Consider the following 26,767-nt stretch of genomic DNA (forward strand, 5'->3'; position numbering starts at 1 on the left):
CGGCAGAAATCGGAAGGAAAAAAGCAAGTAAAAGGGGAAGGCCAACTAAAAGAGGAAGGCCAAGTAAAAGGGGAAGACCAACGGAGAATGCTGCAGTTAGTTAATATGTTATGAATGGTTAATGGTTAATCTTTTGTTGGTTTTGTAATGACTATGTAAACTTATGACTATGTAAACTTATGACTGATGTGCTGAATCTTTTGAATGGTTAATGGTATAATGGTCATTCTGCAGTTAACTTATGTCTGCAGTTAACTTATGTCTTGCATATATGATCACAGGGGTATAATGGTCATTCTGCAGTTAACTTATGTCTGCAGTTAACTTAAAGTCATGCATATATGATCACAGGGGTATAATGGTCATTCTGCAGTTAACTTATGTCTGCTGTGGCCTTAAAGTCATGCATATATGATCACAGGGGTATAATGGTCATTCTGCAGTTAACTTATGTCTGCTGTGGCCTTAAAGTCATGCATATATGATCACAGGGGTATAATGGTCATTCTGCAGTTAACTTATGTCTGCTGTGGCCTTAAAGTCATGCATATATGATCACAGGGGTATAATGGTCATTCTGCAGTTAACTTATGTCTGCACACTTGTTTTGGTCTGCATATATGGTCACATGGGTATAATGTTCATTCTGCACATATATGGTCATTATGCATACTATGCACACTTGTTTTGGTTTGCATGTGCTGTATATGGTCTGCACACTTGTATATGGTCACAGGGGTATATGGTCATTCTGCATATATATGGTCAAATGGTCTGCATGTGCTGTATTGTTTTGGTCTGCACATGTGGTTTCAAATGGTAAAAATGGTCTGCACACTTATTGTTTAGGTCTGCACATGTTGTTTTGGTTTGCATGTGTTGTATATGGTCTGCACACTCATTGTTTAGGTCTGCACATGTGGTTTCAAATGGTCAAATGGTATGCACACTTATTGTTTAGGTCTGCACATGTGGTTTCAAATGGTCAAATGGCAAGTTCTTTATTGTTTAGGTCTGCACATGTGAGATCAAATAGTCAAATGGTATGCACAAAATCAAAGTCTCTTTTGGTCTGCAATAACAAACAACTTAAAGAAATTACAATAAAAAACAAGTCAAAGCCCAACTTCACTACATTCATTCATGTCAAAGAACTTACAATAAAAAACAAGTTAAATTCGATACACTATGTAAAACAACATGGCAATGATAACAAACAAGCTAAACAAAAACTGCTGCTTCAACATGAATTCTTTCGCACAAATTTGTCGTTTCAACATATTGTTCTCTTGAGATAGCAAGTTGTTCCGCAATTGCAAATTATATTCATTCCCAGTCATAGCATCACTTCTTGTAACTGCACTTGAGCTGCAAGTTGAATGAACTTCGAATAATTTGTCGAAATCTCTTTTCCACATAAAGAACTTGCAGTCGTCTCGCTACAAACCAACATCATGTCGTCAGTTCAAAAACAAGTTAAATTCAATACATGGGGATACACAAGACTTACCGGCCATTGTGAGCAACCGTAAAATTCAGCACCACATCGAACACTTCTCCTTCCTGCTACGCGAATAACAGCTCTGATATCGTGATGACAATACAAATTCCCATCCATGTCCACCTTGAATATTTTAGGGATTCGGTTGGTATTACATGAAGAGTTGGAAGAATTAGACATGTCGATCAGCAAATAAGTTGAAGGTTTGCTATGATCTCGTGATGAGCAAATTAGGGTTTGGATTTGGGTCGATGCGTATGGCTTTAATTTAGGGTTTCCTTGTTTGTGCAGTGTTAAAAACGAAGAAGATGATGCCTTTTATACCATTAATGTGCCACATCTGCAATTATCGGCCACGTCATAAAGTCCACGTAGGATTAATGATGCCATGTAGGATGGAAGGGTAACTCAGTTAGTGATTTCTTAACTGAGTGGTGAAACGACAAAGAAAATTAAAAGTTTGGGGTGTCACAGATCAAAGTGTTAGTTGCGGGTGTTATCGGCCAATTCTTCAAAGTTAGAGGTGTTAAAATCCAATTGGCCTAATATATTTGATTCAAGAAACTGCCTAAAAGCCATTCAAATATGTCAAAGGGAAGTTAAAAGCCATTCAAAATATGATGAAAGGAAGTGACGTATTGCTTAAGTAAATCACACCGTTTCATATTTTATATACGCTGAACCAAAAAGTATATTAGTCATACCCTGTCGCATCGGTTTTTTTTGGGTGTGTCGCGTTGAGGACGATGCATATGTACGAAGAGGTGTGTGTGAAACGTTGCGAAGGGGATAAAAATTAATTGTTTGTTGCGCGAAAGGGTAGGAGTCAATTGGTGGGGACCCTTAGTTGCTTTTTGTTTAGATTTAAACTTCGAAAAGCTCCAGATTCTGCTTACAAATAAGACTTTAAAAGTTTTTTGCAACAAAATCTTCATAATTCCTTTTGATGCGTTTTGATTAAACCAAAACGATTTCCATTTTGTTTTCAGTATTTCCAGCCACAGAAGCAATGCGATACTCTGTTTATCATTTTTTTTCTTGGAAATTTTCGAATTTAAACAATCCGGTTCAATCGATGACTGGATATGATGTTTTGGTGTCGGTTTAATGTTCAATTATAAAGATTCAATTTTTCTTTGTTTTTTATTGTGAATTTTTTCAATAACAGGGGTCCGACACGACTTTCAGGATGCCCTGTTCTGGTTGAAGTGTTGGATCAGTTCTGTTTAAACATAATGGAAAACATGAATAATACCTGTTACAGCAGACATGCCAGCAGAGAATCCAGTCAGAGATGCAGCCATGGAGTTTGACATGATTGTCAGGATGATCTGGTTCCTCCTTAGGGTGTAAGATTATGATGGTGATGAAACCGAAGTAGGGTAATTTCGGTTAGGGGAGAGAGTCACGAATTCTTGATGTTAATGAGGGTTGTGATTGTGTAAATGTGTGTAACCCTTTAACTCTCTAATAAGCCCCTTATTTATACACCCAAGAGGAAACCCAATTAGTTAATAAGGGTAATATGGTCCATCAACAATTACCAACTAATTATTAATAGGTTAATAAATATATTTTGATCTAATATAATATAAATGATTATATAGGCTACAAGATTAAATATTACATTTTATATATTTAATCTCACATTCTCCCACTTAGCCAAGTAATCATTTATCATGAGTATTAGGTAAGCCTGGCCAGGAGTTAACACTCATTTTAGCTTTAAACCAAGAACTATAGCAGAGAAATACAGCCGTTGAATCATCATTCGACTCAGGACCCCCATTAGTCATACTATAGCCTCAATTTAAAACCTAATAGTTACGATCAAAATATGTATAAGCCCTTTAGCGTCTGATTTGTATTTATGTTTGTCTATATGTCATTACACCGGCAGAACATATGTTAGAGACATACAAAATCAAACTGAGGAAATTTTATTAATTAAAACATAAGCTAGTACAATATGCCATTAAACAAGGTCTTTAGTAAGTCCCATATTCGATACATGTTCTTCGAAAACTTTAGGTGGGAGACCTTTAGTCATCGGATCCGCTAGCATATCTTTAGTACTAATATACTCTATACAAAGATTATTTTCCTCAACACGTTCACGTACGAACAAGTACTTTGTATCGAGATATAAACCAGCTCCAGTCGAACTGTTACTGTTCGAGAAACTAACGGCAGCTGAGTTATCACAGTAAAGCTTCAATGGTCTAGAAATGGAATTAACAATTTTGAGTCCAGTGATCAGATTTCTAAGCAACATTCCATGACAGGTTGCGTTGTAAACAGCAATGTATTCTGCCATCATTGTGGAAGTTGTAGTTAACTGTTGTTTATGACTCTTCCATGAGATAGGTCCGCCTGCTAACATAAAGATGTAGCCCGAAGTGGATTTCTTGTCATCTTTGCATTTGGCAAAGTCAGAATCAGAATAACCTACCACTTCTAAGTGATCACTTCTTCTATAAGTCAGTTTATAGTCTTTCGTCCCTTGCAGATATCTGAGGACCTTCTTAGCTGCTTTCCAGTGATCTAGGCCAGGATTAGTCTGATAACGGCCTAGCATTCCAGCAATATAAGCGATATCTGGGCGAGTACAGACTTGAGCATACATCAGGCTCCCGACTACTGACGCGTAAGGTATCTGGCTCATTTGCTCCTTTTCAACCTCTGTTGTCGGACACTGGAATGAACCGAAAACATCTCCCTTAACTACTGGAGCGACGGAGGGTTTGCACTGTTGCATGTTGTAACGTGTAAGGACACGATCTATGTAAGTCTTTTGAGACAATCCTAAGATCCCTTTGTGTCTATCTCGGTGAATTTCGATGCCAATGACGTAAGAAGCATCTCCGAGATCCTTCATGTCGAAGTTATGCGAAAGTAACCGCTTCGACTCATGCAACATGTCTAAACTATTACTTGCCAATAGAATGTCATCTACGTAAAGGACAAGTATAGTAAAGTTACTCCCACTCATCTTGAGGTAGGTGCATTGATCCACTTGATTCTTCATAAAACCTTGCCTCTTCATGACTTCATCAAACTTGAGATACCATTGACGTGATGCTTGTTTTAACCCATAAATGGATTTCTTCAACTTACAGACTAGATGCTCCTGACCTTCAGGTTTAAAGCCTTCAGGTTGTTTCATGTAAACATCTTCGTCTAAGTCTCCGTTAAGGAAAGCAGTTTTGACGTCCATCTGATGCAGCTCTAAATCAAAATGAGCTACTAGGGCCATAACGATCCTTAATGAATCTTTACGAGAGACAGGTGAAAACGTCTCTTGATAATCAATTCCCTCTTTCTGAGTGTAGCCCTTTGCAACCAATCTCGCTTTATAGCGTTCAACGTTCCCATTCGGATCTAGTTTTGTTTTGAACACCCATTTACAACCTACAGGTTTGACACCGTTGGGTAATTCTACCAAATCCCAAACGTCATTTTTCTTCATGGATTCAAGCTCATCAATCATTGCTTTGTTCCATTCAGAAGACTGATCACTGCTAATGGCTTCATTATAAGAGATAGGATCATTGAGCTTTCCAGCATCCATTTCAGTCAGGTAGGTAATATAATCATCCCAATTAGTAGGCCGTTTTTGCCTAGATGACCTCCTGAGCTGATTTTCGGGTTGAGCGTTGTCTTGGTTTTGAGCGTTTGATGTGCCTTCGTTATGAGGTATAATGGGTTCTGGTTGTGGAGTTGGAGTTTGTGCAGTGGCTTCAGATGCAGTTGCATGTGGTACAAGAGGAGTAAACGGAGTAATGGTAAGCGACGAGTCTCTCCCCCCCGCGTCTTGTACTTCTTGCAATTCTTCATAAGGGTTGGTACTGCTCCCACTGACCTTGAAATCCTCCAGGAACGCAGCACGCTTGGTTTCAACAATACGGGTGACATGGGAAGGACAATAGAAACGATAACCCTTTGAATGATCAGGATACCCGATAAAGAAACAGGTAACTGTTTTAGGGTCAAGTTTCCTTAGGAAAGGATTATATAATTTTGCTTCAGCAATGCAGCCCCATACTTTCATATATTTAAGACTCGGTTTCCTTCCTGTCCAAAGTTCATAAGGAGTTTTAGGGACAGACTTAGAAGGAACTCTATTGAGTATATGAACAGCTGCTTTTAATGCTTCAGTCCAGAGGAATAATGGTAAATTAGTGTTGGCTAACATACTGCGCACCATGTTCATAAGGGTACGATTTCTTCGTTCAGCGACACCATTCTGCTGAGGTGTACCAGGCATGGTGTATTGGTTCACAATCCCCTGGCCCTTACAAAACTCATAAAATGGACCAGGAGCTTGACCCACATCAGTATGTCTTCCATAATATTCACCGCCTCTGTCTGATCTCACAACTTTAATCTGACGATCTAATTGCTTTTCAACTTCAGCTTTATAATCTTTAAAAGTTGTAAGAGATTCAGACTTTTCCCTTATAAGATACAAGTACATGTAACGAGAATAATCATCAATGAAAGTGATAAATGAAGTATGTCCTGTGATGCCAGCGATTTGATAGGGACCACTAATGTCAGTGTGAATGAGTTCTAATAAATTAGAGCTCCTAGTGGCACCTTTCTTATTCGCTGATGTCATTTTGCCTTTAAAACATTTGACACATGTTCCAAAATCGGTGAAATCGAGAGGAGGTAAGACTTCATCCTTTACGAGACGATTTAATCGTTCTCTTGAGATGTGGCCTAAACGTTGATGCCACAACATAGATGAAGTCTCTAAGTCTCGAATTTGTTTCTTTTCTATCTTTGTGAGTGATTCATTAATATTATATGACAACAAAGATTTGGAAAAATTATCATCTAGTTCTAATCTATAGAGACCACCATCCAGAATGCCAGTACCATAAACAACGGAATCATAGAGAATAGAGAGTTTGCGATGACCATGAGAAACGACAAAACCGTCCATGTCTAACTTTGGTCCTGATACAAGGTTCCGAGTTACCTCAGGAACATATAAGGTATCATAAAGTTTAATACATAAACCAGTTTTCAAAATAATTGTAATGTTCCTATGGCCTTCACTTCTAATTCCCGATCATCCCCAACTTTAAGTGTTCTTTGGTTTCTTCCCAGCTTCCGGATTGTAAGGAATCCCTGAAGTGAATTGGTTACATGAACCATAGAACCAGAATCAAACCACCAAGAATTAGCAGGAACATTTAAATTAAAGGACTCAAGTATCATGAAAAAATCGTTACCTTTCTTAGCCAGCCACTCTTTAAAGTCAGGGCATTCCTTTTGCTTATGTCCTGTCTTTTTACAGAACTTGCAATAGGGTTTGCCTAAGGAGCCCTTAGAGCTAGAAGGTGTACTTGAATTAGGATTTGGATTTGGCTTTTGAACCTTAGAAGCATCCTTTCTATGATAAGAGTTCTTCCTCTTCTTTGAGCTGGAAGTGGTGAAGTTAGCAACATCAGTAGTGCGATCCATCTTCATACGCTCTTCCTCCTGCACGCACATAGCGATCAGCTCACTCATCGTCCATTTGTCCTTCTGAGTGTTGTAATTGATCTTGAAAGCTTCATAGGACGAAGGAAGCGAAGTGATGATGAAGTGAACGAGGAAACCATCACTGATTGCCATCTCTAGGCCCTTCAGCTTATTGGCCATATCATGCATCATCATGATGTGTTCGCGAATGCCGCTCCTCCCATCATACTTAGTTGTCACCAGCTTGAGGATAAGAGTGCTAGCGTGTGCTTTTGATGTTCCCTTGAATTGATCCTCCACAGAAGCCAGATAGGTTTTAGCATTTTCAGAATCAGGAATGGCCCCTCTGATTGAGTTATGAATGGATTGCTTCATGAACATGAAAGACATGCGGTTACACCTAGTCCATTTATCATGGACTATCTGCTCAGCAGCAGTACTGGTGGCGGTAAGGTCCGCTGGCTTATTCTCTCTTAGAGCATAATCAAAGTCTAGCAATCCTAGAGTAAGCATGAGGGCATCCTTCCATTCAGCAAAGTTATCACCAGTCAAAGGTGGAATCCCGCAATTGGGTGCTGGTAGTGGAAATAAGATGAGCAAGTTATGATACAAAAGAAGAAATCCTAATGTGATCTAATGGGCTTGTTACACTAAGGCAGGCATAAATAATGACCATTTTAATTATGAAGCTGTGATAATGTCTATTACTAACATCAAAATAATAGACTTAGTAAAAATTCTACTTAAACGAAGACAAATCAGCTTTGGCCAGAAGTGTAATCATTTAAGTATGTGTGCAAAGCAATCGTGACAAATCAGCTTTGGCCAGAAATGAGACAATCACTTTAGTTATGCACTTGTCAAGCATGCTAAACATAAATGAATTAAATCAGCTTTGGCCAGAATTAAGACATTTCAGGTTTGTAATGCATACTTAACATAGCCTTTTATAATACTTGAACAATAAATAGATGTATTAAATCAGCTTTGGCCAGAATTAATACATCAGAAGCTCATCCAAGTTAAGCTATTTTGGTTTTGTAAAAAGTTATCTGATTCTGATTAATGAATTAAGTATTGACAAAACCAAGTATTTAATAGCAAACCACCTGTTAGCGCGGATCGAACTCCGCGGTGAGTTCACTTTTAAACAGCTTAAGTTTTGAGATTTCGAGTCATGGTCTCGAGTCGCAACCTTAGTCTCGACTAATCATTTTATGGTTGCGAGTCGCAACCTTATGGTTGCGAGTAGCAACCTCATGGTTGCGAGTAGCAACCTCATGGTTTCGATCAATCACGTTATGGTTGCGAGTCGCAACCTTATGGTTGCGAGTAGCAACCTCATGGTTGCGATAAATCACGTTATGGTTGCGAGTCGCAACCTTATGGTTGCGAGTAGCAACCTCATGGTTGCGATAAATCACGTTATGGTTGCGAGTCGCAACCTTATGGTTGCGAGTAGCAACCTCATGGTTGCGAGTAGCAACCTCATGGTTGCGAGTAGCAACCTCATGGTTGCGAGTAGCAACCTCGTTAACAGCTGTTTTGTGATAATAACTGAAAACTCGAAATTTAAGGGATTGTGGGATAATGTTTCCTGTTTTAATGCTGATCTAAACTTATCAAAATATTTCGAAAATAATAACTGATATCTCTTTAACAGTTTTCGGAATTTTATTAGATAAAAATAAGATCAAAAACAGGAAAAACACCCACTAATCTAAATTATATTCCAAATCTTAGGGAATTTTCGAGTTTTCTTAGAACATTATGATGAACCCTAACAAAATAAGAACATAATCTGGAAATCCGAAACCTGATTTTAATGGTTTTGTAATGGATTTCGTGACAATAAGTTTAATCCTTTATAATTTCGAGTCGGTTTATCAATTAACAGTTTCCGAAAACAGGGATTTCGGTCACAAACAACCCGAAAACAGTTTTTGATTTTAAGGCTTAAAAAACTTCCGTTTTCCAGATTTTGATCCAAGAATAATGGATACGAAAACAGAACTGGTTTATCAACATATGCTCTGATACCACATGTTGGATCAGTTCTGTTTAAACATAATGGAAAACATGAATAATACCTGTTACAGCAGACATGCCAGCAGAGAATCCAGTCAGAGATGCAGCCATGGAGTTTGACATGATTGTCAGGATGATCTGGTTCCTCCTTAGGGTGTAAGATTATGATGGTGATGAAACCGAAGTAGGGTAATTTCGGTTAGGGGAGAGAGTCACGAATTCTTGATGTTAATGAGGGTTGTGATTGTGTAAATGTGTGTAACCCTTTAACTCTCTAATAAGCCCCTTATTTATACACCCAAGAGGAAACCCAATTAGTTAATAAGGGTAATATGGTCCATCAACAATTACCAACTAATTATTAATAGGTTAATAAATATATTTTGATCTAATATAATATAAATGATTATATAGGCTACAAGATTAAATATTACATTTTATATATTTAATCTCACATGAAGATTTTCCCTACAACTGACAAAAGATTTAAACACTCATCCCTGCATATTTTCTTTATCTTCATATTCAACTTTTCAAATTATTACTTTATCTTCATATTAAACTTTTCAAATTTCTCATTTTACCATTGAAGTCCTCATCTTCACCATCATCTATATACTTGGCAAGCGGCAAATCAAATGCAAATTTACAATAAAACCATCGCCATCTTTAACAGCGGTTTCAATCCTGCGTTTGCTTCACTTCAACATTAAAATCGAACGGGATCTCATGGCTGATTCAGAGAAAAGAATTAAAAGAGATATATTTACACTTAACAATCCAACCGTCGAACCGCAAGATCTGCCACGACTGGACGATTTCATCACGGATTAACTATTCACATTCAACCGGCCGTTCTGGTAAAACCTTGATCAAACCTCCCTCGTCCTTAACGGTGTCACCATTAACAATTTGTAATCGCGTCAATCATTGTCTCTATTTCATATACTAATTTCTGGCAATCCTTTGCGGGTTCGCGATATGATTTTCCCTGAATGAAAAAGGTTAGTATATGTAGGCGAGTAAGCGACGTAAACCCTCTTCGAAACGGTGTCTCTTTTAATGTAAACAGTTTATTATTGAGTTGGTACGTTGGTTCATGCGGAGCATGATACGAAACGGCACCTTTATTAATTTGCTTGCAACGCATCATCAATTTAATGAACGGATGTGTTGGTCATGTATTGTTTGTATCTTGAACAAAGGGTACGTGTGTTAAATAAATGGGGTAAATAAAAGGGTATGTGTTTTAAATAAAAAGGGTGGGTTGGTGTAAACAAAGAGGCATGTGTTTCAAACAAAAGGGTGCATATTACTTTTTGTATAGATATATAATGTTCAATGTATTCTTCTTCCCTTAGTTATAGTTTAGTCCATTGGATTTTCCTAGTAAAGTTTTTAAAGAGGCATAATTATAACATGTATTAAATGATAAGTTGATATTTCTACATGACTCAAGACGATGATTGTTGCTTAAGAAAAATACGGAGTCCCATTTTAGAGGACATTTATCAGACCTCCACAACGCTCAATCTCAATCCAGATACAAGATTACGAATGGTGGGAAACCGAAATTATATCGTATCACCGCTCAAATCAAAGAAGACGGTGCCAAATATCAAGTTAAGCAGCTGCCACAGAAGATTGGATTCCACACATCGTCGATGCATCTAAAATTGAAGGGAAGTAATATATTCATAATATACACACTGTACTCTTTTTCCTTGGCTAAGTTTTGTCTCATTGAGGTTTCTTAGTAAGGTTTTAATGAGGCAGCATAACTGATCCTATAGTATCAGTTAACATCGGTTCTGAAGAACCGTGCAAACATCATCTAGTAGTATAATGTTTGATAGTATATAATTCTAAATGCCTAATTGGGAGTGCTATGAATCCAAAGATTTAGTCCCACGGACAGGGGTGGACCCACATTGGTGCTACCGGGGTCCTCGGACCCCAATCTTTTTTAAAAAAAATAGTAGATTCGGTATATTAAATTGTATATAGACCCCATAAATACAATTAGGTGGACACCATAGAAATAAAAAGAAAGCTGGTGTAGTGGTAAATCTCCCTCTTTTCCACCAAGAGGTCATGGGTTCAATCCTTGATAAGCCCGTTTTTCTTATTTTTTTTTTTTAAATCTAGTTCAAACCTCACTTTAACTCGACCCGAACGAGGACCGACCCGAAAATGGACCCCATTGAAATAAAATCCTGGGTCCGCCACTGCCCATGGACTAAACCTGACCTAATATTAACGGGCTGCTATTGTATCAAACTATCAATCAATATATAATATATGTATATGATAGATGAAATGGTTCCCCTTTTATCTCTTGTTTATAACACTATCTAAATTTACTAACCAGTGGTGTTATTTGTAAGCAAATGGTCATAGATTGTGGCTCATTTAATAAATGGGTATCTATATCAAATAAGTGTGTAAACGAATGAGGTTGTCCGTAAACTACTTAAAACAATTTGCTAAAAAGTTAATCTAATCCCAACTTTAATTAGTGCTCTCAAGTCTGATCTCAAACTTATAGTGTGGCTATTTTAATAAATGGGTTTAAGCTCGAGCTTCACATGTGACATGCCTAGTTTTAGTGGGCTTGTGAGTCTAGACGAGCAAACCTCAAGCTTAGACGAGCTCGGACTCGACCTTCTAGGTTTCGTTTTTTTCTAGTTCTTTTTACAACCTTTAGAATATGATGTCGTCAAAGATCTATAGATCAAGTTGTGGAAGGCTTGCATTTCTCTTGAGGGTTGCATGTTCAACTCCTACTTGGTGGAAATGGAGGCACTGGTGGGCAATGATATAGGAGACCCAGGGAAACCTGGGTTTGATCCTTGAGCCAAACGGGTTTTACCGGTAATTTCACCGTCGTGCCTACGGGCGGATGGGTTATCGGGTTTTCCCCGGAATTGGTGGTAGACTCGGGTTACTCTTGGAGTACTCCGTTTGGTCCAGTGGGTGCCCCGAGAGTGCTCGTGATTGATTATGTTGGCCGTTCAAAAAAAAGTATAATGTTTTATAAAATTATGGATTTACCGTTTCTGCTTATTTTTTATTAGTGTTTCGACATGATATTAACAGGGAGAATATAACGTACAAGTCATCAAAACCGAGCCTTATTGATGTAGACTAGCAAACGGGATACGAAATCGGACCTGTTGATTCACACAGAATACCAGGAACGATTCTTTTAAAATTCGTTGATTCTCGTAGAATACCGAAAATTGGGAGAGAAAAATGACTTTTCATATAACTCAAAACTGATTATCCTCCTCCCATTACATCCATATAAATAATAACGTAAATTGAAAACGGGCCTCAAAATACACTTGGGCCAAAAACTAGAATGAAATAAAAGTCCACGAAAAGCACTAAAAAGCATAAAAATATAAATAACTCATAGAAATAAACGTTTTTGGGCCCGAACGATGACCCAAACCACCTACGGTGTTTGTAGAAAGATGGCTTCGTTCTCACGATCGATTCGCCTGGTCGCACGCCCAAAACTGACACCTATAGCCCAAGTTAGAGCCATTTTAGTGAAGCTCATTTTGTTACGCGATCTTGGGCCTACAAATACAAGATGACCCGCTCCTCCACACTTGAGCCCGCATCACTTATAATCTTTAACATCTACGCCGCAACGGACGAGTTCCTTCAACTAGTTTTAATATATTCTTTAAATTGTTTTATACGCATTTTCCATCTTATTGAGTGTTGTATTATAGAAGGAAAGGTTATTAGTTTTAAATGTTTTTATTTACCATAACATTTACTTTTTGTGCCTATTATAGGTAGTGGCACACATGAATAATGCCCCTACTCATGGGCGTTGTGTGCTATGTGACAGTCTAGTCAGAAATGGGGTATTATGAGGTGTTTTTCTAAAATGAGTGTAGTGGGGATGTGGGCATTGTGGGATATTATGTTAAAAGAGTTGTAATAAAATTAAATAAAAAAAACATGAAAAAATGTTATTGGACAAACAAATATAAGATCACGGGTGATTGGTCAAAACCATTGAAGCAAGGCGTGAAAAAAAAAGCAGGCCAAAAGCATTTTTTTGAAAAAAAAGGCCCCGAGGGCAAAATATGGGCGTTGTGGAGCGTTTTTAGGGGAAAAACGCCCAAAAACCCCAATATGGGTGGTCTTAGCAACTTTTCGAAAACTTGAATTTTGTTTCTTTCTTAGACGGGCCCCTACTTGCTGTATTTGAACCGACGCATACGGCATATCTTATGCAAATCTTCTCTTTTTTGTTTATTTTATGGTATTTAAATTATTGTACTTTTAATTATGTAATTAAAAATTTATAATATAATTTTCAATCAAGAGGTATGGTCGTAAGGCAATTTAAATTGTTGTTTTTTATAGGGTAAATTACACTTTTCGTCCTTTATGTTTGTATCAAGTTGTAACGAATATCCTTTAACTTCAATAATTACAGTCATAGTCCTTTATTTGGAAAACTAATCACACTTTTCGTCCTTTAACGGTAACAAGGTTAATTTTTTCAGTTAAGTCTAGTCATATGACTTACACATGAGGGTAGGTTGGTAATTTTACTTGTACAAAGAACGAAAAATGTAATTATCCCCTTAAAGTTCTCTCTCCAACCACCACCAAATCCAACCCCACCATCATTTCCTATCCAAGTTTCTACTAGTTACTTGTCTGCTTTCATGTTCATAATCCGTATTCTTCCCATTCAGTACCATCCATAGTAATAGTCCTCACCATATTCTCCCCTAACACTGTGTTCCAGAGTCTCCTTTAACTAGAGAAGAGAAAGGAATTGGAAAGAAAGAGGATAAGAATGATGTTCTAGAGATTTTTATATGGGGAGAAAGGGGAGAGGAGAAGAGAATGAGGAGGTTTTTTATTCCTTATATATTTCCTTCCAAATCGGGATGATTCTCAGAGAAAAGAAGAGACAAACATCACCTTCCTAATTTTCTTCCAATTTTAGCCTCGTAAGAAATATGGCGGGTATATCTCCCACATCCCGCCAAATCATCAATCCACCTTCCATCATCTATCCCTCAATTGAAAAACTGTTGATCATTGTTTCTGTAACCTGCTCTCCTCAGCAATCAGCAGTTCATCTTCCAGGTAACATCATGTTCCTACTACACATCCAATTTTGAGCAGCCAATCTCCTTTGCGTGGTCAAAACGTTGTATATCCATGTTATGTTCATGAACTCATCGTATGAATTGCAGATCTTGCTGTTGGAGCATCCTCAAGATCCACATTTGGTGCGCGCACAGATGGGTAACCATTTTGACCCGTTACAAACAAAAGTTGCCCATTTGAGCCTAAAGATCGTCCTAACGCTAAGGAGGTACTATTATATCTATTTATTTAAAAATCTTGTTACTGAGTGTTTTGAAGTTATAATTCTACATGACTGATATCGTTGACTGTGCTTGGACTGAGGTGGCCGGAAAGCGGATAAGTGGAACTGGGCGCTTGACCCGAAATGGGAATTCATGGTTAAGAGCCTGAGATCGCAGTTGGTTGCAGCGAATCAATGGGCTGGAGGAAGGGCGTTTGTGTGCGTCTGTTTTCTATACTAACCTGTGTCCGGTTCGGAATTGTGTATGATGCAACACTACTTATATTTCACTACTTATATACATGTTGGGATCAACTTTACGAGTATGCCTTGAACACTCAATCAAGTTTGGTGGATCTGTTTTTGAACACACAAGTTCAGGTCTGTTTTGATGCTAAATCACAATTGCATATGTAAGGACCTGCAAAAATGTCCCAAATCGACCCGTAAATGAAAACCCGGACCCCCGAAAACCTAAGGTGCATGAAAAACCAAGAAATCAAGAAATTTGGGTTTCACGCGGACCGCGTAAACCATAAGAGAAGGCTACGCGGGCCGCGACAACTTAAAGTTCACCGGATAAGTGTTCAGGCCACGTGTCGAACACGTGGCGGGCCTACATGTGACACGGTAGCCCTAGTTGTAAACTAGGTGGCCCTCGCCGGCCGCGTAAGTTCTTATAAGGGTTTACGCGGGCCGCGTAAAACCCAAAAAGTTGCTATAAATTGCTGGTGCATGAGCAGTTCATCTGTGTTCGAAAATTTTGTTAAAAAACAAAGTTTACTGCTCAAAATCACAATTTCACTTAGGGAAACGCTGCTACGAGTACAGGGTGTTAACTCGATCACTGCTACGATATAATGTCCGATCGATTGAAACCGATCCGATGGATGTTTAAGTGATGCCCGTATTTGTGCTATACTTTGTCATTCGTCGTGAGGGTTTTGATTTCGTGAGCTTATCATAAATGTTATATTAAGTTACTGACCTAGTTTCGTATGCATTGTTATTTAAATTAGGTTACAAGGTTAAATCAGTAGGCAAGGTATGTCCGGTTAAACTTGCAATGTGAGTCATTCTCTTTTTATCAAAGTGCCTTACAAAACCCTAAATGTTTTCCAGTAATATTTTGCAGTGATTAAGTCTTTGCTAATCTTTAATTACTGGCAGTATGTGGGGGTTTTGTGCACATTACTACTAACGATTTATCACTGTTAGGTGGGCGAGCCTAACTAGTGATATGTCCACAGTCATAGATTCGGTCGAGTGACAGCTGAACCAGTTAATTATATGATAAGGTCAAATATAAAAACCCTTAATGCTGTAAATTTATAACAATGTGTCTTTTGTGCAAATTGAATGACTCGCCAGTATTTCCCCGCTAATAAAAATTCTTTTTAAACATGTTTCAGGTGACTTACTGTGAATCAAGGAAAAGTGCTAGGTAGCACTAAAAAGCTTGAATATGTGGCTCAATAAAATAAATAAACATGTTTTGTAAAATCAGGGATTTCCTCGTGAAATTCCCTTTATTGTAAATTATGGGGTTTGTCCCAAATTGTAAAATAAAATAATTGGGCAATTTCAATTTAAAAGATCTTGTCAATTATTTCCGCTGCCAAATTAAATAATCAATACCACGGGTTTCTGTCCCGCGGCTTCTGGACCGGGTCACCCCGGGCCGGGGGCCATGACAGCGTATAAATTGTTTTACTAAGTACTTATAGGATGCAACCGGAACCTGTTTCAGTGAGTACATATCGGATACTAAATCACAGTTGCATACTAATGAAAGCATATAATCTCTAAACTAGGGATGAGCACGGTACCCGTTCGGTACCGAATACACCGGTACTTACCGGTGTTTTACCCTTAAATACCGGTACCGTCCGGTATCGGTACCGAAAAACAGGGAAAATGGGAACCGGTACCGGTACCGAATATACCCGGTACGGTTCGGTACCGGTACAGTACCAGTATCCGGTACCAAATGCTCATCCCTACTTTAAACCATTATTTCATCTTCTTGAACCATTTTTTTAATTGTGATTCTTGAGCTATAAATTATTCGCCTGCTAATGAACAATGACAAGTTTTTTTATAAAGGCATGTTGCTATAATCCAAGATTATTGGACCTGCATTGCCTGTTATTTTACTTTTGCTAAATGCTATGATGGACTATTACACTAGTTAATTATGAATTATGCTGCAAGATAACATAGCAGAAGTATATATCATTTCTTGAACCTACATGTAATACTGTTTCCGCTATATATCATTTCTTGAACCTATATGTAACACTGTTTCGGCTGGTGCATGACTTCCATATACCTCTTATTTGTTTATGGTATAATCTATTAATTTGAGTTGAACCATGTTTACAGGAGTTACTTTTTATTGTTGAAAGCATGACTTCCATGTACCTTTGCTCATATATAGTTCCAATTTCATAAGTTTTAATTGAATTTGGCCAGTTGCCCTATTTACTTTTTACCTTGTCACCATAATATTCAAAAAAATTCGCTTGCCGTGATTGCCCCTACGCCACCCCCTTTCACGCCCGTTTAACTGCCTGACGGGTAGTGTTTAACGCCGCCTTACACTGATGAAAGTGCACAAGTGAGGAGGTGTGAGGCGGTAACACATGGCCTTATAATTTCTTTTAATATTACAATGAAAAGATTTCAACAATATATGAATTGATCTATAAGAACAATGTTTAAGAACATTTTGATATACAAAGCGTTGCTTGATAAATATTGGTCTTAATACATAGTCTTTAAAAGGTTTAAATATATACATTTTTCTTTGGTGATAGGTAAAGATGTTTTATGTTAAAAGGGTATGATAGTAAAATTGTTTCTTTCCTTTCTTTTCTTTTTAACTCGGGAACACACATAATGCTTGCTTTTCTTTGTTTTCCTTTCCTTTTTATTAAACTTGGGAACATGAAACCAAATCAGATCTTTTACTTTCATTTCTTTTCTATTTCCACTTCTTTTCTCTTCTCTCATTAAGTAAAACTCTGGAACACAGTGTAAATGTTGCACCACTTCCAAAACCAACCGAATCTGATTATCCGAAACCTCAAGAGCCGTAAGGATTGGCGGCAAACGCTCACTAAACCTAACATCCACAACAACGCCGATCTCCTGACACACTTGTCGGATAGCACCGGCGCCGGTGAACTCATCGGTGATCTTGTCGTCGTGAGATCCTGCAACAGGAGTTGCCGGTGGCTGAGATGGAGGAGCGTCGTGAAAACCAGTGTTAAGCACGCCATCGTGAACTCATCGGTGATCTTGCCGTCGTGAGTTTAGTACCGGCGCCAGAAAACCGAACAAGACCAGATCTGTGGATGTTATTGTTAACACATCGTGGATGTTTTTTTGTTTATACTTTAAATAATTAGTAAAAAGACTAAATTGTCCTTAAGTGAATAAACTTAACTGAAAAATTTAGCCTTGTTATTGTTAAAGGACGGGAAGTGTAATGAGTTTTCAAATAAAGGACTATGGTTGTAATTATTGAAGTTAAAGACTATCCGTTGCAACTCGATACAAACATAAAGGACGAAAAGTGTAATTTACCCTTTTTTATATTATCATTTAAGCTATTGAATTTTTTTAGTTATCTAATATAGTGGAGGGGTACCTACGCAATGTGGTGAGAAACACAACATTTAAAGGTTAAGCCTAGCCAAGGATAGCTCTAGTTTGACTTGATCTTTAGATCGAGTTGCCTCGAGTACGCTTAAAATTAAAATGGAGCCGGGATCCTAAATTTGAGTTCGGCTCAAGTTGACTCACTCGACCATATAACTTATTCTTGTTAAAAGGCTAAAATTAAACTTTACTTAGCCAAATCGTCAAACATATAAGTCATAGAATTATTTAACTTTTGGAGGGCTTAACTTGCCTTTATACAGTAGGTGATTCCTCTACTTTTGTTTATTCATTAAGACAGGACAAAAACAATGGAATAGATGGATTCTTTAGTAAAGGATGATGCCATTTTATAGTCATTTATTTCATCAAAATTTTCTCTCACTCCATATAGGATTAATTAAAGTGCAAAAGTTCTAAGAATTTCAAGTTTAAGTAAGAGGGAAGGGTATTTTCACCCTCATTTTAAGATACTAAACTCACTTAAGTGTTTTTAGATAGTGGTAAAATTACCTTTTTGTCCCAAATAGTTGGATTTTAAGATAGTACTAGTAATATGACCCGCGGGCGATGCGCTGCGGGCCCATTGTAAAATCAAATTGATTAGTTCAAGCGTTATGTTATGCGTTAATCATACGAAAACGCGTATTTCCAGGTATTTGATTTAACTCAATTTAACCCATTGCGGTTAGATCAAAAGGTAAATTAAAATTAAATTTATATTATACAATCATAACGTATTATATGTGACCTGACTCACACATAAGAAAAGGAAAAAAAACGTAAAACGTGTATAAAGGAAAAACCAACTTGAGTAATCAAAAGAAATTAATTAGAACTTTTATAAAAGAAAAAAAAAACACCAAATGACAAAAGAAAACATATTAGGTAAACATGAGAGTTTTAGAAAGTTAAAGGACCAAAGTCGTGACTCATGAGGTGTAAGACGTAACAAAATATTACTTTTACCCGTCGTGCGTTACGACGGAGTTGAAACGTAAAGAAACTTTAATTCATACCGTCGAATGAAACGTAGTATGTTTGACCCCACTCGGTTTGGAGCAAAATTTACGTCAAAATGTAGATCAACCAAAAACATTTATAAAATAAGTATGGAAACGTATTATATTTAACCTGACTCATTTCTAAAAAAAAATATTTACGTCGAAAACTATATTTAACCTGACTCATTTCTAAAAAGAAAATTACATCGAAATATTAAACAACTTGAATTTATATACCTACGTACCTAAAAATACATACAGGCTTATCTAATTAAGGTTACGTGTAATATAATGTATCCAATCATGTATCTTATCCGTGCGTAATTCTTTGATGCAGTATATTGTAAATGTTGGGCAAAAAGACTATGGCCAAACACCCCTTATACTAAAGTAAAATGGAGAAAAAGGAGGCATGAAAAAACAACTGACATTTAACTTTAATATTATGTGTATGTATGTCCGTGTGTTTTTAATATATAAATAATAGAGCAAGTTCATAAGTCAACAATGGCAAGCTTAAATGAATTGAAGAAGTTGGTCGGTGGTAACCCACCACTTTCTTCTTTAAGATAGTATAGAATAGATAATTTAATTTTCAATCAAGAAACTTTTTAAATTAATGTTTTTTAGTACTTCTGATTAGGTAAGTTATGATATAGTTTTCAATTAATCTAATATTTAATTATTTTTTAAAACATTTTTTAGACCTAAATCTCATCTAGCCTTGTACTTGTGAGATGTTAAACATAAAACAATATTAAGGGTGCAAACATAACAACAATAGACCACTAGATCTTGGGTATCATATCAAACTATCTAAAATAGGGATGGCTGATGGAGAGTATGAAACCCGAGTGTTTAAGTGTGTTATATAGTGTGTTTTATGGCATTTCAAATGATAACATGACGTGAATGTGATAACTATGTATAGTTGTGATATCACAGGTTAATTGCTTAATTCGGTTAAATTGGAATGCTTAGTGATGAACGGAACGAGCAAGGAAGAATAATCAAGTGAATCACATCATTCGATAGAGGTTTCGGGTCAAAAGATAATTCGAATATGCGAGAATTATGAATGAATGAAGTCTAGGGACTTGATTGTCATTCTATGAAAGTGTATGTTGAACAAATATGAATGAGGAGTAGCATACGGTCCAGCAGATGTCAAGAAATAGAAAGTCAAAACCACGGGGAATCAGTGGAGTGGAAAGTGTGAAAGCTCGTTGTTTTAATTATCGTCAATTTCTAAACTAATTGCTTTTTGCAGTTTTTAGAATGATTGCAAAAACAAATGTAAATTAGAGTTGTAAACAATTATGAGAAAAGGGACCAATCTCCGGGTTTTCAGGTTATGCATAAAATCAGGTTACTTAGTTACTACCAGTTGGAAATCACATAGACATGATTTGGAAATTTGTTTTGATAAATAATTAACGGATAATATATTTGATTGCAATGATCCACATCGAAACCGAAAGATTGATGCAAATGAATAGTAATCCAACTAATTACCAATTTCAGATTTCATAAACATAACCAAGTTCAATGATTAAAGGTTTAAAACAATGACATCCTAGAATTTAATCCCGGTTGTTGATGAACAAACCAAATAATTGATGAACTCAAATGATCACGATAATCTAATAATGTTTAATCAAAACAAGAACAAATAGGAATGACTAACCAAATGTTTAACCAAATCCTAATCCAAAAAGTTGTAACATACGCAAACCCGATGTTCAAACATAAACCCTAGTCCCGAAGACGGTCACGGGAGAACTAGCCGTTCATGACGTGCGTGCAATCCCCAAAAGCTTGGTAGAAGGATGAAGTCATGATTGATCTTGTGAAGGATGTGATATGATGAGATCGTCCTATGTTGAGAGCCCAAAGATGTTATACGGCTGCCTCCTTAAAATCGAAGATGATATATTCCTGATGAAGTTTTAACTAGGGCTTTTAAACCCTCCAAGCCGTCCACTAACAAGCATCACGTGCACCTCATAATTCACACCGTAAGTCCCATGTATAAGACGTAAGCCACAATTTAAACTCATTGTTTCTTTTTATGAACCATGCACATTCAATCCGTAAACCATGAGTCAAACATTCTGTTTCTTTTGCTTTTTGACTGCCTCCAAAAAAAACATGAATGCTAGTGGATTGGTTTTTATATTAACATCATTGTCCTCAAATGTGTATATGGCGGCTCCCCACTAACTGAACTTTTAGAAACCTAAGCCCACATGTGCGCATCCTTAAACTCTTCCCAAGATATGATGATGATGATTGAGATGTGATTTTGTTCCTTTTCATCGATTATCTTATTCCCACAAAGAAAACCAAAGACCAAGATTTCCCAAAAATCGACCCACTAAGTCTTCATGGATGTAATAATGATGATCAATGTTGTTGACTTTGTGTCACTATCTCTCAGGTGATCGTTGTTGCCATTTTTTTGATGGAAATCGATAATACTATTTAGAAAATTAAAGATTAGGCAATTATCCTTCAATGTGTAATATGGCTATCCACTTTTTCCAAAGATGCAATATGTTAGCCGCCACGATCAATATCACATAATCCGCTTCCTCTCTAAACTCCGTAACTTCATCATATTCGCAGATTTTACCTGCAAACATACAAGCACTCACAATAAACCAATTCTAAACATACAGTCATATAAAACCGCACAAAACATATAAGATAACGCATTTAACCCTCTTGTTTCACACCTTCCATCACATCCCCACACTTACATTTGATTATCCTTAAGCAAACCGTTATGGAACTACTCACCATAGTAACAACACCTCTAAACCCCTATACCGACGCAACAGTTAAGTCCCAACTCATACCCGTTCCATAGACCGACACAATCGAGATTGACAGTCCGACAAGCAATTGGTGTAATTTCTAAAACTCAAGACTTGTCTATTCAAAACTAACATGCTTAGGATTATACATATGCTACACGCCCCTCACAATAAACTCTCCTCTCGCTTTAAAAATATGAACTAGCATGTAATGTACTAGCATTTATACACTCCAAACCAAACATGAAATTCTGTAATCATAAGCTTGTATGACAGTCACACCTCCACTGTATCATATAACACGGCACATATCAAAAGGACTTTTGGTTTTGGGCTTAGGCTAAGGGTAGGAATATTTTTTGGTTTATATTTATATTTTTAGGTGGCGAACAAACAAACGACCAAACCGTGACAACTTGTTTGCAAACATAACATACTTTTGGATTGGTTTCTACCCAAGACATAAACAATTTTCACACCACTTTCTTTTTGCTCTTTTTCTTTTTCTATTTTTTTTTCTTTTCTTTTCTTTGTTTTCTTTTTTTTTAATTATTCATAACTTTGTCATTCACGGTCGGTATCAAACAATTCACACTAGGTGGACAAACGAAAGGTAACTAGGCTCAACAGGGCTACTAAGGGTAATGACTAGGTAAACACGAAACAAACACAACAGGTGTAAGGTAAGTCCTAATGCCTTTATCATTTACGTGCACATATCAAACCACAGTCTCAGCATGCATCAAATCACACAAGTTCTAACACAGAATAACACTCGGCCTGCTCTCAACAAATGAAGTCATAAAGTAAATCATTCTATCATTCTACAGGCTCAAAATCTCACCAAAGAAAGGTAAAAAGGCTATCGACACATAACATATGCAATCTAAAGCATGATACCCTTAAATAGAGATCTCTTCTCAATTATTTTATCCTAAAAACACCTGTCGGGCCTACTCTCATGAAACTTAAAGAAACGATATGACAAGGGACTTTGTTAGTTTACTGCCGGCAAGGAACCCATTAGTGATTGAAACATTCGGTTTTCATATCCATTTAGTTCACTTAAGGTGATGAAATTCTTTAAAATTTTCAAAATTTTCATTTTTTTTTCAGTTTTCATCGTTTTCAATCACTTTCAACCTCTTTCAAACTTTTGTCCCAAACCTTTCCCTTCCCGGGTTTCCATATCCCCACACTTGGGCGACATTGTCCCCAATATATAGTGTTTTAAAAACAAAACCCGAGAATACCAACCAACAAACCTCATGAATGACCGTTCCAAACACAAATAGCAAAAACACATTCCCTAACACATAAAGTTTAACACCACCAAGACATGAATAAAAAAATGCAATAATAAAAAGTGGAACAGACTCCCCTGGTTTAAAGCGCAGAATCCTCATGCGTCATGTTCCACCACGACCGTATAGCATTCCATTCGCGGCCGTGTCCAACAAGTACTCAGGTCAATCTCTACAATTAGTGTTCGGATCATCCCCGTCCAAATGGAGATTGAGTATAGACAGTTTTGGCTGAACTCTAATATGTGCATTGTTTGCCACTGCAACTAGAACGCATTGGGATTTCACCAAACATCCCCACACTTGGACCATTGCATCCGTAGAGATTAATAACCTAATAACCTGCAAAAGTACTAATGCAAAAACAAAACAAATATACACTACTCTACATCCTGGGGCTGCCCCCCGAGAGCGCTAAGTTTATAGGTCTTCAGCCAGACCAAGCCAGACCATACCTGATATACCCTCATGGTGGTCGAGTGGGATGCTTGCGTCCCATGGTCTCTAAGTATGTACCCCGCCAATGTTCTAGTAAGTCGTCCACTGTATTCCACATTGGACCGAATAAATTTAACCTCTGTTTTGCATTATCACATTCAGGCAGTTTCTTTTTCTTCTTCCTCCCTCGTGGCTTCCCTTTTTCTGTCTTGAACTCCTCATGTGCCACATTTTCCTTTTTCCTCACCGCTTTGCTTCCTGCCACTTCAAACCTGTCAACCATAAAACACTCATGTTTTGTTTGAATCTCCTTTGCAGGAGAGACATTCTCTTCACCACTTTCAACTTTTGAGTGTTCACCTGAAATGGAAGGATTAGTCACACCTGAAAAGACATTTAACCGCAATTCACAGTCACCAAACTTCATATTAACCGTTCCATCAACACAGTTGATAATTGCATGAGCAGTCGCTAAGAACGGCCTACCCAGAATGACAGGAGGTTGTGTGTTCTTTGAACTTGTAGTACAATCAAGCACTAAGAAGTCAACTGGGTAGTAACACTCTTCTACCTTCACAATTACGTCTCTTACAATCCCCCTCGGACACATGGGAGTCTGATCAGCTAACACCACGGTGGTGTTGACTTTTTGTAGCGGACCAACATCATATTGGTTATAAAGACTCCCTGGTAGAATACTAACACACGCTCCAAGATCCAACAGTGCCCTGTCTATTTTAAATTCACCCACTTGTATGGAAATAATGGGTGCTCCTGGATCTTGGAGTTTTGGGGGAAGGGTGCCCAACAAAACAGCATTCACATTTGCAGTCAAATCAAGTTTTTTAGGAAACCTGTGAAGTCATTTTTGGGTACTTAACTCTTTAAGACACTCAACCTGATCGGGACTCTCTTTAATCGCATCGAGTAAGGGTAGATTAATTTTTGCTTGTTTAAAACTTTCCCACCTTTCATCCCTTAGTGGGTCCCGATCATGTTGAGAGTCCGATTCACTACCAACATCCTCCACCACCTCCTCAACTAATTGTGGTGGTGGAGTTACTTCAACACTACCAGTTTCAAAAGTTGGAAGAATACTTACCGCGTTGATGTGCACATTTCTTCCATTTTTCGAGCTAGATGACTGATGTGCTGGGTTAACTGTGGTAGTGCTTGGCAACTTACCTGGATCTCTTCTCAGCTGGGCTAGATCCTCTGCTAACTGCCCCAACTGCTTCTGCATTGCATCAGAAGTTTTGTCTCGAACTTCGTTATCCTTCTGGATGTCCTACATAAACTTCATAATAGCATCCAATTTTTCGTCACTCGTTCCACTACTAGCACTTGAGAAGTTCCTTTGCTGGTTACCCTGATTATACTGGCCCTGATTTTGGTAATTTCCTTGTGAGTAATTAGCTTGACGACTCTGATATTGCTGGCCTCCTTGCATGAGTACCTGAAAATTAGGGTTCATTTGATTAGCAGAATTACCCTAACTAAAATTAGGGTGGTTTCTCAAACCTGGATGATATGTATTCGATTTCATATCATACTTCTTTCGTTCACCGAATACTTGGTTCAATTCTTCATTCGGACCCATCCTTGCGTGACACTCTCCAACCTGGTGTCCTAACTCACCACAATCTGTACACACCGCGAACGCATTAGCTGCCCTAACTCCGGCTCCCTTTCCCAACTTCATTTGAGCCACTTGTCGCTCTAATAGTAGATTCTGGTTTTTCAGTTTCTCAACCCGTTCTGCAGCTTCATAATCAATTGCTCTTGCTGATGCTAATCTTGCCCTTCTGCTAGATTGTGCATGTCTTTTAGAAGTGGCACTCTGTCTTTCCAAGTATGCCCAATCTGCAGCTTCGGTGTTTGTGAGAAACGTACCATTACTGATGGCGATAAGATCTCTTATATCATCAGGACGTAGCCCATCATAGAATGCTTTGATCAGCTCTCATGTCTGAATGCCATGATGGGGACATTTTCTTAACATTTCCTTAAACCTTGTGAACGCCTCATGGAGCGCTTCCCATGAATGTTGCTGGAATGCTCTGATTGCATCCCGAGCTTCACTGGTTCTATTCATCATGTAATACTCCTCTAAAAACACATGTTGCATCTCTTGCCAAGTGTAAATGCTACCTGGAGGTAATGTCGCAAACCACTGGCGTGCTTTGTCTTTTAGAGTAAACTGAAACAACATCAGCTTCACTTCATCCTTTGTAAACCCCGAACCCCCAATCGTCTGACAAATCAAATCAAAACTTGCAATGTGCAAGTATGGTTCTTCGGTTCTTTCCCCACCGGTGTAAATATAGATGATGAGTTGGGTACTACAACGGGTCGACGATGACCTTCAAAGCCTTGAATTAATGCCCCTTGAACAACCTGTGGGACACCATCCACAAACTGTATCTGATCTCCCCCAAACCGGTTATTAGCTCTTTGATTCCCCGCATTGAATTGCGGGACTCCATGTATAACTTGATTTTGTGGATCCAGGCTGTCACACCCCTATTTTCCACGTGTCACCGGTGGGCCCGGTGGGGAGTATCGTGACGTAATTGATATCATCATAGTCAAACAACACAACCTATAAATGCACAGCGGAAGCAAAAGATAGATTTATTTCAACTGAATAAATTGTAATGTTTAAGTATCATAAAACAGTCGAAACAGATCCACAGGCGGATCAAATAAAAAGGAAACTGTTCAACAGACTTTGACGTCTAAAGCTTGCGAGACTTGAGTAATGATGCCTGGAGTAGCCAGCCTATTTCGTCTAGTACCTGCACTTAGCCTTTTTGGAAAATACGTCAGTTTACACTGGTAAATACAACTTAACTTACTCATTTTGAAAAGAGTTTGAAAATTGATTTGAATGCACTTCGGCAAAAATATTTTTATAACTTGGGGCAATTATTCAAAATAATCTTGTATACAGTTTTACTCATTTTTCATCCATTATGGCCAGTTGCAAGGCCGGACTTAAGTTAACTGACACGCCACAGGTATAGCCCACAAGGTCGATTCCTTATAGTGGGATCCCAGTTTTTACATAATGCATCTGTCAGGTTTACGCCTAAACCCCATGCTTAGGTCGTGGCCATTTCTTTGAATGATGCCAAGGATATCCGGGACATGGTCATTTAACCCCCAAGGGCCAT

The 26,767-nt window shown here is 37.8% G+C and overlaps 1 protein-coding gene across 1 annotated transcript; it reads right to left on the reverse strand.

The window, feature by feature from the left end:
* Positions 1-21,537: 21,537 nt before the first annotated feature.
* On the reverse strand, positions 21,538-26,077 carry LOC110876731. The gene is made up of 7 exons (XM_022124893.1): positions 26,000-26,077; positions 25,604-25,845; positions 25,145-25,507; positions 24,960-25,047; positions 24,560-24,879; positions 23,670-24,445; positions 21,538-21,665 (listed from the first exon to the last, which is right to left on the reverse strand). Exons 1-7 carry the CDS (start codon positions 26,075-26,077, stop codon positions 21,538-21,540), a joined length of 1,995 nt encoding a protein of 664 aa, XP_021980585.1.
* Between the last annotated feature and the right edge of the window lie 690 nt (positions 26,078-26,767).

Source organism: Helianthus annuus, chromosome 9, assembly GCF_002127325.2.
Source record: "Helianthus annuus cultivar XRQ/B chromosome 9, HanXRQr2.0-SUNRISE, whole genome shotgun sequence".
Lineage (NCBI taxonomy): Eukaryota > Viridiplantae > Streptophyta > Magnoliopsida > Asterales > Asteraceae > Helianthus > Helianthus annuus.

Excerpts from the sequence above, each read along its gene's own strand:
- LOC110876731 (XM_022124893.1), bottom strand. The coding sequence starts at position 26,077 with ATGGAGTCCCGCAATTCAATGCGGGGAATCAAAGAGCTAATAACCGGT. Across the intron at positions 25,846-25,999 it reads TCAGATACAGTTTGTGGATG|ACGATTGGGGGTTCGGGGTT; the intron begins GTGTCCCACAGG and ends TTGATTTGTCAG. Across the intron at positions 25,508-25,603 it reads CTCCATGAGGCGTTCACAAG|AGATCTTATCGCCATCAGTA; the intron begins GTTTAAGGAAAT and ends TGATGATATAAG.